Below are 14,503 nucleotides of genomic sequence, written 5' to 3' on the forward strand. Positions count from 1 at the left end.
AATACACCATGAAAATAAATATTCAAGTTAAAGTGAGCACACAGATCTAAAAGTAGGTAGGTGAATCTAATTCACCAACTATTTCTAAATTAATTTTTAATTATTCAGTATTCCCAGCTTTTAGGGTGGTAACTATCTTATGTCATCTTTTGATTGAAACTGAATGTTCAAATGACTTTGTAATTTGTAAACACAGTGGCAATTCATCTTTAAACATTTCATGGGATGGGCCAGGAATATTTTAATTTGATCTTCAGTCACATGTCAATTTTATGAGGTACATTACTTACCCTCTGTTACATTTTGCTATTTCGTCAAATAAAAGCTTCCACCGAGGGCGTCCAATAAAAAGCCTAGAATTCAGTGTGTGATATTTTTCTCCAATTATCTTCTGTCAAAAAAGAAGCACATGTTTTATAAGACATAGCTTTGGATAAATGGCACATTTCTCTTACATGAATTCACCTAGCCTATATCTGCCGTCCAAATTCCTATGACAAAAGGTAAAAAATAGAAACCTGTGAAGTACAATTATTTCAAAATGTCACTTTCATTTTCTTCTCCTTTAAAATTCAGTATCCTTTTGAATGTCATTTTTACAAATTGCTGACATACCTAGATCTTAGTTATTTGCTTCATTTTAATAAATTTAAAGTAAGATAAAGAACAAATTCCAGTTCATCACATTCCTTTTGAATAGGCTCAAAATGAAATGTCACTGCCATATATTTGTACCTAAGTAACGTTGTCATATTCTACTCATTACATGAGTAAATTAACACAAACTGTTATCACAAATTGAGGGAAATAACTCCAGACAAGACATCCCAAGACAGCAGAGTTCTAAATCTCCACCCTATCAACCAATACGGTTAACGGGATCATTCTTGCACAGAATAAACACTGCTTCTTAATTGACAGTGAACAATCAGAGGGAAATTACAAACACACACACACACACACACACACACACACACACACACACACACACACACAGAGGTTTTTTTTTTGTAAATCTGGAAAAACAAGATTTACACCATGATTCCCCACATTATACAGCTACTTGATATTTTCAAACATTAGTTTGTTTCACATCAAAATATAGAGACTAATAGCAGACATTGTACCAATTAGTTGAGACGACACAAAATGATGTAAGAAAAATCCTCAGCATAGTCGCTCTTATAGAAAACAATGCATGGTGGCTCTGTTTCTATATCAGATTCCTCTGGGATGGACTAAGTTTAATTGGGTATGACTTAATCTTTTCTCACCATAGCAAACCTTCCCTCTATGGAAAAAGGATCGAAAGGTTGGTCACTTATTGCTTGATGTCTCCCTAGAGACAGAGAACTTGAAATAACCCCAAGAGGAGAGATGGAATCAAAAGGTTTGCTTCAGCGTGCTGTGTGGAGAACTGAAAGGCACAACAGGGTTGACTTCAAGGACAAGCTACGTGAGTTTCCTGGACAGATTCCAACAGAGGCTTTCCTCTAGGAAACCTCTGCTCAGACCTCCTGCAGAAATTGTCTTCCAGCACAGCTCTTCTAGTAAATCTTCTGTTATCAAGGGGCTCATTGAATTAACAAGCGCATCCAGCCACATACCTGTATTCCATCTGTTTGACTGAGGTACAGCTGGATGTTCACATAGTCAGGTCTGTTTTCTTGCCAAAACTGATAAAACATAAAATTGAATAGACTCATTGAAGTTCTTTCCAAGTAGTCAGTTTCTACCTAGCGTATGTGACTCTATAACACAATAGATAATTTGGCTTATCATAGTAAATATAATAAAATACAAGTAGGCATGGAGTTGATAGGTGATTAACAAATACACAGACACAGAGATGACAGGTGATAGGTTCTTACATTCCTAACTTGCTCTGATCTACTGCTGATATTTAGGGATGATGATGATGATGATGATGATGGTGGTGATGATGGTGGTGGTGGTGGAAGAAAACAATCATCTACATTTAAAGACACATCATAAACCATGCTAAGCACTATCTTATTTCTATAAGTCCTTCATTTTATTCTCTACAAGGCCCTACATTTTAACCCATGCCTTCACTCAGCAAAAACCCGTAATTTTCATTAAAAAAGACAATAGGGCCGTGCGGTGGTGGCGCATGCCTTTAATCCCAGCACTCGGGAGGCAGAGGCAGGCGGATTTCTGTGAGTTCGAGGCCAGCCTGGGCTACCAAGTGAGTTCCAGGAAAGGCGCAAAGCTACAGAGAAACCCTGTCTCGAAAAACCAAAAAGACAATAGGGATATAGAATATTCATGAAAGAAAAACAAACCTGAAGAACAAAATGTAAACCTGTACCCATGCTTTACACTCATTCACTGCTGACTTTCCTCAAGTAAAACTGTATGAGGCAAGAGATACACTGTCAAAGAAGTCATCTAGAAAAAGTGAAACACCAGCTTTCCTTTTCCTCTCTCACCTGGAAACTATTATTCAACATTAACTAACTACAAAGTGAACTATTCCAAGTACCTCATGTAAATGGTGCCATAACGTATTCATCCCTTCACGTGGCTTCCGTTACTTTAATTATCAGAGTATTTCTAAGGTTCACCCAAGTTTTAGCATGTGTGGGAATCCTCTAATTTTTCAGGTTAAATAATTTTAGTGTATAAATACACTGCATTTTGTTTTCCCATCAGGCATATATGAGATGTTTGCATACTTGGAATATTGTGAATAATGTTTCTAAGACCACTTTGAAAGAGTTTACATCTTCAATAATCCTAGATTTGTATTTAAAACTCTTTTTTCTAAAATAAAGTCTGCTTTGCCTAGAGTACCACAGGCACCCACACATACATGAATACAGATGCATGTATACAACACGTGCACACACACCCCTACTTATGCACACATGTACACAACTCTGCTGCTGCATCTCTTGCCTTTTCTTACGTTAAAGACCTCCCTCCTCTTCTTCTATTACATTAAGCATATGACTGAATCACAGCACTTCCTGGAGTGTTGGGTTCCCTGTCTTGACTTTGTCACCAAGATTCTTGACTAGTCTGTATCCTAAGAGCACTTGGTTTGGTGGACACTCTTAAACACACTCCTTAAATAAACAGACCCTCTGTCAGCAACATTGATATGCTTCTAATTTCCTTTTCTTTTTGGCCCAAATTGAAATCACAGAATTAGAGAATCCTGCATATTACTGGTTTAGTTGTATATCCTACTAGTGATACAAGAAAGATAAAAAGGTTGGCTTTATTTTGTTACCTGATAGATCTTTAGCTCCTAAGACAGATCCTATTCACAGTTGACAGTTAATGATATTTGTTGGATAATATCAAGACTGACTCCATGAAGAAAAACATATTGCAATGAAGCATGTGAATGATAATCAATGAAGAACTTTTTACAGTTACAAAGAGGCCAGAATTAAGGAATTGATAAGTAAGTCAGTAACAGGGAGCAATGGAATTCTCCACATCAGTAAAGACAATAAATTGATTCTATGCTCACTCAGAAAAACAACATTTAAGATGTAGCAATAAGCCGGGCAGTGGTGGCACACGCCTTTAATCCCAGCACTTGGGAGGCAGAGCCAGGCAGATCTCTGTGAGTTCGAGGCCAGCCTGGTCTACAGAACAAGATCTAGGAAAGGCACAAAGCCACACAGAGAAACCCTGTCTCAAAAACAAAAACAAAAACAAACAAAAAACCAAAAAAAAGATGTAGCAGTAAGTTTTAAAATAATTTGAAGAAAAATATAAATAATATGCTAGAACTTTCATAATTATAGTGACATAGACTTGGTAGGTAAATTAGCAAGATAGGTAAATTAACAAAAGAGATTTAACTTTATTCAGTAGATCTGAAGTATTTGTAGCAAGTATTTCACATGTGTAATACTGACAGAAGCTTTACTTAAACAATTTGAATAAACATAGGTATAAATGAATGCAAAGTATTACTGGTAGGACAGGTGAAGAATACACATTATTTCTGAGTAAGAAATGAAAAAACTGACTTTTAATAGTGTATAGTGGATCAAGAAACCTGCTGACTATAATATTAAAACAAGCACATGGGACAAATTTATTATAACTGAGCTTAGAAGATGCTAAGGATATGATGGTCCTTTCATATCCTTTGATCACTTCTAGCTATGTGCATGTACAACTATTTTGAGTGTTTTATGTTAAAATGCAGAAATTCATGTTAAGGTATGTCATAGAAAAACGTATATTAATAAACATTCACATCTGAGAAGATGTCAATCTGTTTTTATTAGATGTTACCTCTGGTTTTAGATTTAAGAGATCTTTTTATTCTACAGTAAGCATTTTTTGCTTTAAAATATAAAAATAAATACTGTTTAGAAAATGACATAACTAAAAATAATAACCATCCTGATATTACCTTATTATGTAACATACAGAGTAAGTCTGCAAACCACTGGAATGATTGGATGTCTCTGCATACCCAGATAAAGTACAGTCTTCTTAGCTTGTACGGCTTCCAGTCATCCCTTTAAAATCAATAGAGTGAAGCTGTGACTGGTACTGCATAAACAATACAAAATCCACATATTCTTGAAGAGTTTCATTCATAAGCAACCAACAGGGAGCAAACAAACACACCCCAAACCCAGCTACTTCCAAGCCAGTATGTTATACAATACTTATTGTTACTGTCAGTTATGGTAAACAATACATTGACTTACAATGTCACCAACTGCTAAATTTGTCGGTATTGTATACCCATCACCTGTTTCCACTTCAAGACCAGAAATTAAACTCTTGGATCAGAAGAACATTGGCTCATGTGTCCCAGAAAAACAAGTTCTCTGTTCCAGTGAACTGTATCATGGTGCAGGGATCAAAAGGTTATTCCATTCGGACTTTTAGGCAAAACCATTCCAAAAACTTGGTTGTTTATCCCTTTCATAATAATCATTTAATAAAGATTTCACAACCACACACTATGTAATACATTCTAGTCACTTTCAATTCCAAGTCTGGATGCCTACTTATGACTATGAAGCAGACTTGAGGTTAAGAAAATGTTCCATTTTTCATAATACTAAGTATCAAAATAACTTGTAATGTGTCGTCAGAAACAAATGATTTCTGGATTGGAACATGCTTAATTTTGTAAGAGTCTCCAACATGTCCCCAAATCACATCTTGTATAATATTTGAAAATGAAATAAAATATTATTCAAAAATAGCTTTCATTTATATTATGAGTTTTGGTCTAGATGTGTAGCCCAAGTTTATCTATCTTGAATTCTTGACCCTCCTAACTAAGCCAAAAGGAGTATTGCTGCTGCAGCTGCTGCTGATGTTGCTACTGCTGCTGCTGCTTCTCCTCCTTCTCCTCTTCTTCCTCTTCCACTTCTTCTCTGGAAAGAAGGCTGAGTCAGGAGACACTAGCCAGACACCCAAGGAGCAACTGTAATGGGACGCAGGTAAAGCCAGGGAACATGTGTCAATACATAGATTAATAGTTACGGGCTAATTTAAGGTATAAGAGCTAGCTAGCAAAAGGCTTGAGCCATGGCCATGCAGTTATAATTAATATAAGCCTCTGTGTGTTTACTTGGGGAACTCGAGTGGAGAAGATTTGTCCAGACAGCCAGCAGGCCGGGACACAGGAAATCTTCCAGCTACAGGATTGGAACATGCTTATTTTTGTAAGAATCTCCAACATGTCCCCAAATCACATCTTGTATAACACTTGAAAATAAAATAAAATATTATTCAAAAATAGCTTTCATTTATATTATGTGTTTTAGTCTAGCTATGTAGCCCAAGTTTATCTATCTTGAATTCTTGACCCTCCTAACTAAGCAAAAGGAATATTGCTGCTGCAGCTGCTGCTGCTGCTTCTCCCTTTCCTCCTCCTCCTCCTCGTCTTTTTACGATATTCCCTCACACATTTTAATGTGAATTTTGTCTAGTTGAGATGTTAATGGAAGTGATCTGGAAGCACCTTTTTGCTGTCACTTTCTGTTTTTATGGTGATAAATTAACCTTTGTTTATAATCCTGGAACTAAAATACTGAGAGTATTTCCCAGTTGGGCAATCTCAACTTTGACATTTCTTTTCTTCAGTCTGTTCCAAATTTGCTAATAAATGAAGGGATGAGGTGATGATATGTTCATCATCTCATAAAAGCTTTTCCTTATCATACTCCTATAATTACCCCAGACATTTGTTTTTATACTCTATTCAACTTTTTTTGGCTTGTAAGTTTTCTTTTAAACATGTGTATTTAATGCATTTTGGTCACTCTCCTCCCAACCCTATCCTCTCTCCCTCCATCACTATCAGCTCTCCTTACTTTCCTATCAGTCCTTTACCCAGATTCATGGCTTTTGGTTTTGATCTCTTACCCATTTAATTTAACCAGGGCCATTTGTGTGACCACAGGATTGAACTACCCACTGGAGCCTGACAATGACTCTCTCTTTCCCTGAGTCTATCAGTAGCATGCAGTTTGGCAATGAAGGGTAGGACCACCAGATCCCTTCCTTCATCCACACCTTACTATTGATGTACTCATTTTTCTGCAGACTCAGAGAGGCATAATTGCAATTTTGTATTATCTAGAAGAAGACATTGCAATCCTTGACTCTATAATCTGTTTTCTTTCTGCCTCCCTCTTCTAAAATACTGATTCTTAGTTTTTCTTTGTGTTTGATATTTTCAAAAATAATCCACTGTATCAACTTTTTACTTTAAGCTGCCCTAATTAAATGTGAACTTTCTAACAGCAGAGTCTACACTTTCATTCATTGTTTTATCCCCAGTAACTCTAAGATTAATTGGCAGAAGGGCACCCCAAAGTAATTGTTGACCAAATGAATGAACAGTGGTACCACTCTGAGGTCAAGAAAGAGGTCTGGGGGTGAGTAACTCTTAACAGGAAAAGAAGATGGATTTCTTTTTACAGGGAGCATGCTGGGAGCTACAGACCATGTACTGAGAGTTACTGAATTTTTCCCTTCACTAATTAGGAAATGGAATTTCTTGGATAGTGAGTGGGAAAACTCTCTAAAAACGACTTTCTATGTAAAGTAGAACTGTTAGAATATTGGCATTTCTCCATTTATAGTAATAAAATAAATCAAAGTGACATACAGCAGAGTGTTTAGTATCGATGCGAATGGAGTGACCCCAATGCCTCCGGCCACACAGAGGCTAATTTCATAGTTCAGCGACTCCTCAAATGGACTTCCAAACGGACCATCAACGTACAACCTAGGGAAAAGGCAGACAAAGGTTGGAAAAAAGAAAATAAATTAATTTTCTATAACATTTACCATTCATGCTGAATCCAAATTCTATGTATTATAATGGCTCAGGCCTGATTTCATTGTTTTTTATAGTGACAAGTCCAAAAGAATAAGCAATCTGTTTTGAACTACTGGTAGTAAAACAAGAACTTCCTTCCACTTCTAAACTAACTAAAAGTTTAGGAAAGTGTAGGAAAATCTATTCTGTATAAGTAGTGATCAGTTAAAGCTCTGGTCATATTTCATTGTGATAATTGACAAAATGAAAATACTATTCACTATGTTGAAACTGAATAGTGTATCCTTCAGTAGCAAATACTCCACCAGACATATTTACTCACATATACACTATGGGGACAGAAAATCACAGGAGGAAGGAGAAGAATCTAGCATTGTTCCTTCCCTTGCTCTAGTTAAATTAATAAATACAGGAAATAATGAAGAAATCACAATAGAAATTGTCGTCCCTTGGTGAGTGCTTATGTAAGTGTGTGTGTATGTGTGTGTGTGTGTGTGTGTGTGTGTGTGTGTGTGTGTGTGTGTAATTATCCTTAAACTGCAAACAGAAATCATGAATTGTCTACTTAGTATCCATCCTTCTTTTCTTAATAACAGAACATTAATTTTATTCAGGGAAGCAAATGTCCAGTCAAAACACTGCATTTTTCAAATTCCATTCATCTGTTTTGACTGTGTGGTTATTTTGGCAGATGTGGTACAAGTGAATTTGGAACTGGAAAGGCTCCTTATGAGAAGCTGTCTCACTTGGGTGCTGTGACTCTTCCATTTCACCTTGCCTTCTGCATCCTCAATGTCTGAAAGGTTCACTTTTATGATCAAAAGACTTATCTGTGATGATTATAAAATGACCATACTTTTATGGTTTGAATCATTTCAGACATCTTGATAGGAAAAAAAGATAGACCCTATGTATATGAGACACTACCATTTTATAACTTTTTTCCATTATTTATCTTTTCAAGTAGTATACCTGTATAGAAAGATGTCTACATATTATTTATATTTGGGGGCCACTTAAATAAACGGTCACCTAATACTATCACATGTGGAGTAAATAGGTGTCTGTCAAATTATGTAAAAATCAATTCATTAATAAGCATTTCTTAGAATTCTGGGCTTCACGGTACTTACTCATTACTTATATTTGATGTTGCTTTTAACGTTCACAGAAATGGCTTTATTTTCCAGGTATCTGTGAGTATTTTGGGTCATATGAATAGTTCTAGATACAAGCAATTTGTTATTTCTGTGACAAGCATATGTTGTTTCCTATCTTTGGTAACTAAAAAGCATGTGTTGGCCCAGAAATGAGAAACAGACTGAATCTCTGCATTGTTGCTTGAAGGATGCCATCTTAGAGATTCACTGCATCCACAGAGGATGCTGCATCACACTGCACCACAATACTGTGCTATTCCAAGGTTAACTGTTCACACTGATAGAACTTAGGCCACCCTAGGAAATACAAGTGTGTTATCCTGCAAGAAAACTTGCTAATGTTGCTTTTGAAAAATACTGTATCTAGTAAAGGAAGAAATGAAAACCCCTTTTTACCTAAAGAAACAATCACCAAAGTTGATATACCTAATGTAGGAAGACTCTCTACTACTAAATACCTTACCTAGTTACATATGTGCAATTCTTTTTCTATTTAACGTACATCTTACATGTAGTCAACAAACATGAACTCTGTGTGAATTATGTGTATGATGATGTTTTTGATTCAAGACCAACAATGACTTGAGACTCACCCTATAAATTTTTGCATCTCCACTTGAATGCCACATAAAATGAGTTAGATAACAAATAAATTAATTGAATGCACTGATATTTTAAAAGAGATGTTCTTTGCAAACTTCAGCAATAATATTTATACTTTATTTTATCAACAAATAAGTGAGAGGAATCATGAAAAGGACCTTTTTGCTAATTGTCTGCTTCCAAAACAACACATCCTCCTCCCTCCCCACACAGCTATTCTCTGGTGTTTTGTAATAGCTTTGAGCATGAACACTAGAACTTGAAGTTCCAGTCATTTACTAGAAATGAGATCACAAATGAGCTACTTGACCTCACTAACATTCATTTGCTTCATCGATAAAAGAGACAAGATGTGATGACACAGAGAAAACCTGTTAGGAATTGTAGAATGCAACACAAACATCAGGGATAGTTTCTACTTATGATATCAGTGTATAGTATGCTACTGGGATGAGGCACAGCATAAACAGAAGAAATTGACTAAGGTCAAAACAAGACGGGGATGGTAGGGACTTGCTATGATGGATCTTTGAGAATCAGTAGCTTCTCATTCAAAACACTTTTAACAATTTGTTATAAATTGATATATTTAATCATAAATCATACATATAAAGGAGGTCCCATGTACTATTTTGAAACCTGAATTTACTATGAAATATTTTAATCAGCTTAGTCATATATAATTCAAATGTTTATGGCTTTACTACTGTGAATATATTCAGAATCGTTTATACTATCTTTGAAAGTATATAGCACCCATTACCTTCTGTTACCCGACTGCACAGCAGCACAGAAGAACCTTTGACTCTTAACTGTAAGTTAGTATCCAATGCTAAGTCTCCCACCATTATACACACTACACACACACACAGTGCCCAACCAATGGTCAAGGGAAAGGATGATTACACAATCACTAGTAACTGGTGACCTGATGAGACCTAGTTTTTTATGAGAGGTAGAAAGAGACAAAATAACTTAAATCTAATTTTTTACATGTTAACTTGATTAACGTGCAAAATATCTTGGCTTTCATTTATTAATAGTAGTGGCCTTTAGTACCTAGATTTTACCACTGTCATATATGTGACAAGATTATAGAGATTAAATGCAAGTGTTCACTTATACAAAACTGCAATTGAGATATGGACTTATTTTTAAAATTCAGTTGATGAGTGATGAAACGCTGTATTATGAAGGACAGCATATGTAAGAGAAGGAGCCATATATTTCCATGGCTCACCCCAAACTACATCTGCATACTCTACATTTTACTAAATGTTTTTCTTTAAATAGTTCCCACTCATATTTCCTAAATTGTTTTGGTTGTTTGTTAAGATGGAGCTGATTAAACAGTTATTTGAGGTAGTTCTCAAAAGTCTTCTCTCCAGGCACTTGCTGTTGCCTCTCTAGATCAGACCGATATTACAGCAAATTAACGATGAATTGCCTTTGACAATCTGAGGAGAAAGATAGCTGTGTAATCAGGAAATGTCCTTATTTACTTTTTAAAGCAGAGGATAATCACGACACTTCTGACTCCTCAGATCCTTCCAAGCACCAGGCCACTTGCTTCTAAGACTTTACCTTTTTGAATGCCACATGCAAGTGCATCTTTTCACATGTTCTATGACTTAATGCTTCATTTAAGTAATGTGATATGCCTTGTGCTGTTTTGTACCACTGTAATAAAATTCCTGGTATTGGGTAATGTATGCAGAGAAGAAGAAAGAAAAATAAACTCCACATTCAATTTATATTTCTACTTTATTATATTCAATATACATTTCTATTTTAACTACCAAATAAGCCTTTTAACATGGAACTTTGATACACAGCATACTTAAAAAAACATATTATTATTACTAATAACAAATATTTATGATCTGTATACAACCATTTTGTGCTATTATAAAGCAACTTTTAAAAATTATTTACATTTCTTTCTTTAAGATTTGATATTTTTATTCATGTGTGTGTGTGTGTGTGTGTGTGTGTGTGTGTGTGTATACATGTATGCATGTCAATATATGCCACGTGTATGCAGTTACCCTTGAGGGCAGAAGAGGCAGCAGAGTCCTTGGCCCTGGAGTTACAGGTGATTGGGTTTTTTTGTTTTTTGTTTTTTGTTTTTTGTTTTTTGAGGCTTCCCTGGGGCTGGAGAGATGGCTCAAGAGGTTAAGAGCACTGGCTGCTCTTCCAGAGATCCTGAGTTCAATTCCCAGCAACCACATGGTGGCTCACAACCATCTGTAATGAGATCTGGTGCCCTCTTCTGGCCTGCAGGCAGAACACTATATACGTACTGAATAAATAAATACATCTTAAAAAAAAAAAAAAAAAAGAAAATCAACAAATATTTGAGTTTTACCTCAGAGCCTAAAACAAAATATCATCAAAATAAAAACTATTTATTTAAAAATTTAATCTGTTCCAGAAGCTGTACTGATTATTCTATACATACCTTCACTATAGAATCACAAAATAACTTACAGCAGGCAAAATAAATTTCCATTTTATTGTAATGGGAATTTAGACTCCAAGACATCAAGAGATTTTTCCTAGACCACAACTTCTATTTAAAGCAAAGATCATTCCTAAATTCCTTTTGAATGTATCTCCAGTAGTCCTTTCCTTAATGACTAGACATTAATCGTGCCAGTCAATCACCACTTATTTTGCTTAGGGAAATAAAGGGCACACAGTCCTAGACAATCCATCAGGTAACAATTTCGTCTTCATTTGGGAGAAAAAATGATTATGATTAACTACTCCCCAGGAGAAGATGGATTTGCAGTTTAGATCACTCAGGAGATAATTACATCAGTAAAAGCCATAAAAAGTGGCCAGGGAGCATTGAAAGCCTGAGATGGTCTTCAAAATCTGTCTTGCTTTAATGGATTGTAAACTAACATGTGCATCAGAATTTCTTGGAGGTCTTATTAAAACACACAGATCTGGGCCCTACCCCTAGATTCTCTATTCAAAGTTAGTATCCCGGATAAAGGATAAGACACGAAGCTCTAACAGCATCCCTGACATCCCCAGCAGAACTGAACTGCTGCAGGTGATTATTTTACATACAGTGATCAGAGGAAGTCCCGGAAGCCTGTAACATTTGGATTAAAACTTTGTAGAGGACAGAGACTTAACTCAGTGGTAAACTTCATTAAAACACTTGCCTACCTAGCAGGCGCTGAGCCTGGAAACACACAGGTACAAAACAAACAAGCACAGACCTTGTTAGGAGATTTGGATAGCAAAAAACACTTAAGAAAGAAACACTACTAGTAAATTGTTGGGAAATCCTTCACAAAAACCTTTCATCACTTAAGAGTCTGTAAGGATAAACTTTTCCTGGGAAAGAGCTGCCCTAAAACAAGCATATTCTTGAAATTATATTCTTATATCCATTATGAATCTACACATTTAATTTAAGAATGGCTTTTAACTTCCATTTTGGTTTTCATTTATAGACTGTACTTCATTAACTGTTTCTGAGGTCATAGATTAACTGATAACTTTCTGTTTGTCTAGAGCTGAGAATATTTTTAAAGAGTGATAAACAATGTTATGTTAAAATGGGGTCGTTTCTACCCAAGGACATCAACGTGGGATACTTAAGATATTTTTTCTTCTTTCCATGTTGGGAATCAAAGCCAAGGCTTCATACATGCCATGTAGCACTTTATCACTGAAAGACATCCAACCTAGGTTTTAAAGATCTTTTCACAAAGGAAGAATTCCAGGACAATCTACTAGTCAGAAACAAAACCAAAGACCCCAACAAACAAAAACTCCATAAGCCTAAAGTCCACTCACACTTCAAGATGTCTGGCAGGTAATAATAAGAGAGGAGGGACAACCGAGCAAAGCCAATGTCTCTCAAGGATGCAGACGCCAAATCACACATGCGCATCTCTTCAGACACACCTGCATCCTCAGACATCAGGCTAACCCTCCAGCTAGCTGACTCACATGGCTCCTCTGGAACCAGTTCTTCTGAGTAAGTCTGAGTTACTCTGTCAGTCACTAAGGTGCCCTCTTGTTTGCTTATTGACTTTGAACTACTAGCTCCTTGACTTATTGTATCTCTTAAACAGAACCTTAAAATTTTATCAGTTTTTTTTTTTTTTTTTTTTTTTTTTTTTTTTTTTTTTTGCAAAATCTGCTTCAGTTTTTGTAAAATCATTTGATTTTAGTGGTCTGCCAGGTTTCTAAAGTTCCAAAGACTGGAGAATTTAATTGTGACTTGAATCTCAGGGGCTGTGGAACTTACTACCTGCTAATATTAATAGAATAATTCCCTATTGACATATTGCTTCTCTAGGCTACAGAATACCAATAGCATCAGGAATACTCATGATTGGATTCTATAAACAAGTCAAAAATTTACTATTTTCCATTCTCTTGTCAACTAGGTATTAGAATCCCACCAGTACAAATGTCCACAATGTAGGGATGAGAAGACAAGAGATAATAATTCTTGTTTTGTTATTCATTTTAAAAAGATTTATTTTATTTTTGATTTTGTGTGTTTGCATGTCGGTGTAGATATGTGTGTGTTGTAAGTGCAGAACTTTGTGGAAAGTCTGAGGTACTAGAATCCTTACAGACTGTTGTGAGCCACATAATGTGAATACTGGGAACCAAACTCAGATCTTCAGCAAGAGCATGAAGTTTCTTAACCATTGAGTCATTTCTATAGTCCCAACAATGAAAGGTAATATTAAAATAGTCTATGTATTGTAAAGAACAACATAAATAGTTGTGGCTGTGGAAATTTCTACAATAGCACCAATATTACATAGGCAGGAACACAATAGAAAGGGCTTCATCCTGACTAATCATCCTGCAAAAAGATCCTATGAACAGATCTTCTTTCTTGGGAAGAACAGTAATCCCTGTGACAGTGTCAAGACTGAATACAGTACGCAGACCTCACACAGAGATTTCATGCTGCTCTGAGGCAAGGTTCAGGGTTGAGAAAGTGCAGAACAGAGATAGAAATGAGGATAGGATGAGAATTCTTTATATAGGCCAGGGATTTTTATACCATTTTCTTTAATATCATAAATTAGTGTAAAGAGGAAGCATCTTTGTTATTTCCAATCAAAATACAGGAGAAAAGAAAGTAACCCATAGAAACTGTCACTCATTTCCCCTCATGAGGACAGTAAAAAAGCTTGCAGTCACCCCAAATTCAGACTGCTCCATTTCTTTCCTCTTCATCCGTCTAGTCAGTCACCTCTACATTTTGTTGATTATATATGATAGCGACTGAATATTTCATATCACCAGTACCTCATGGATCTTTTATGGCTTGCTACCTGAATGTAAAGTTTTTAAATGGAGATTATGTTGCCCTTGGGCAATATTTCATGTCTTACTTTTGATCCATGGAAAGCGTATGAAAATATAGATAAGCTTTTATTCT

The 14,503-nt window shown here is 35.8% G+C and overlaps 1 protein-coding gene across 4 annotated transcripts in view; it reads right to left on the reverse strand.

Annotated features, from left to right (window-relative positions):
* Nox4 (NADPH oxidase 4) overlaps nt 1-14,503 on the reverse strand; it is a 142,995-nt gene that overhangs the window by 22,253 nt on the left and 106,239 nt on the right. For all 4 annotated transcript variants that reach the window (XM_052762962.1, XM_052762963.1, XM_052762961.1 and 1 more), the window contains 4 exons: nt 7,133-7,252; nt 4,406-4,514; nt 1,608-1,676; nt 291-391 (listed from right to left, as the gene is read on the reverse strand). In XM_052762962.1, coding sequence (XP_052618922.1) covers nt 291-391; nt 1,608-1,676; nt 4,406-4,514; nt 7,133-7,252 — 399 coding nt within the window. The remainder of the gene's footprint in view (nt 1-290; nt 392-1,607; nt 1,677-4,405; nt 4,515-7,132; nt 7,253-14,503) is intronic.

The sequence above is a fragment of the Peromyscus californicus genome, unplaced genomic scaffold (genome assembly GCF_007827085.1).
Source record: "Peromyscus californicus insignis strain IS unplaced genomic scaffold, ASM782708v3 Scaffold_4__1_contigs__length_199733344, whole genome shotgun sequence".
Taxonomy (NCBI): Eukaryota; Metazoa; Chordata; class Mammalia; order Rodentia; family Cricetidae; genus Peromyscus; species Peromyscus californicus.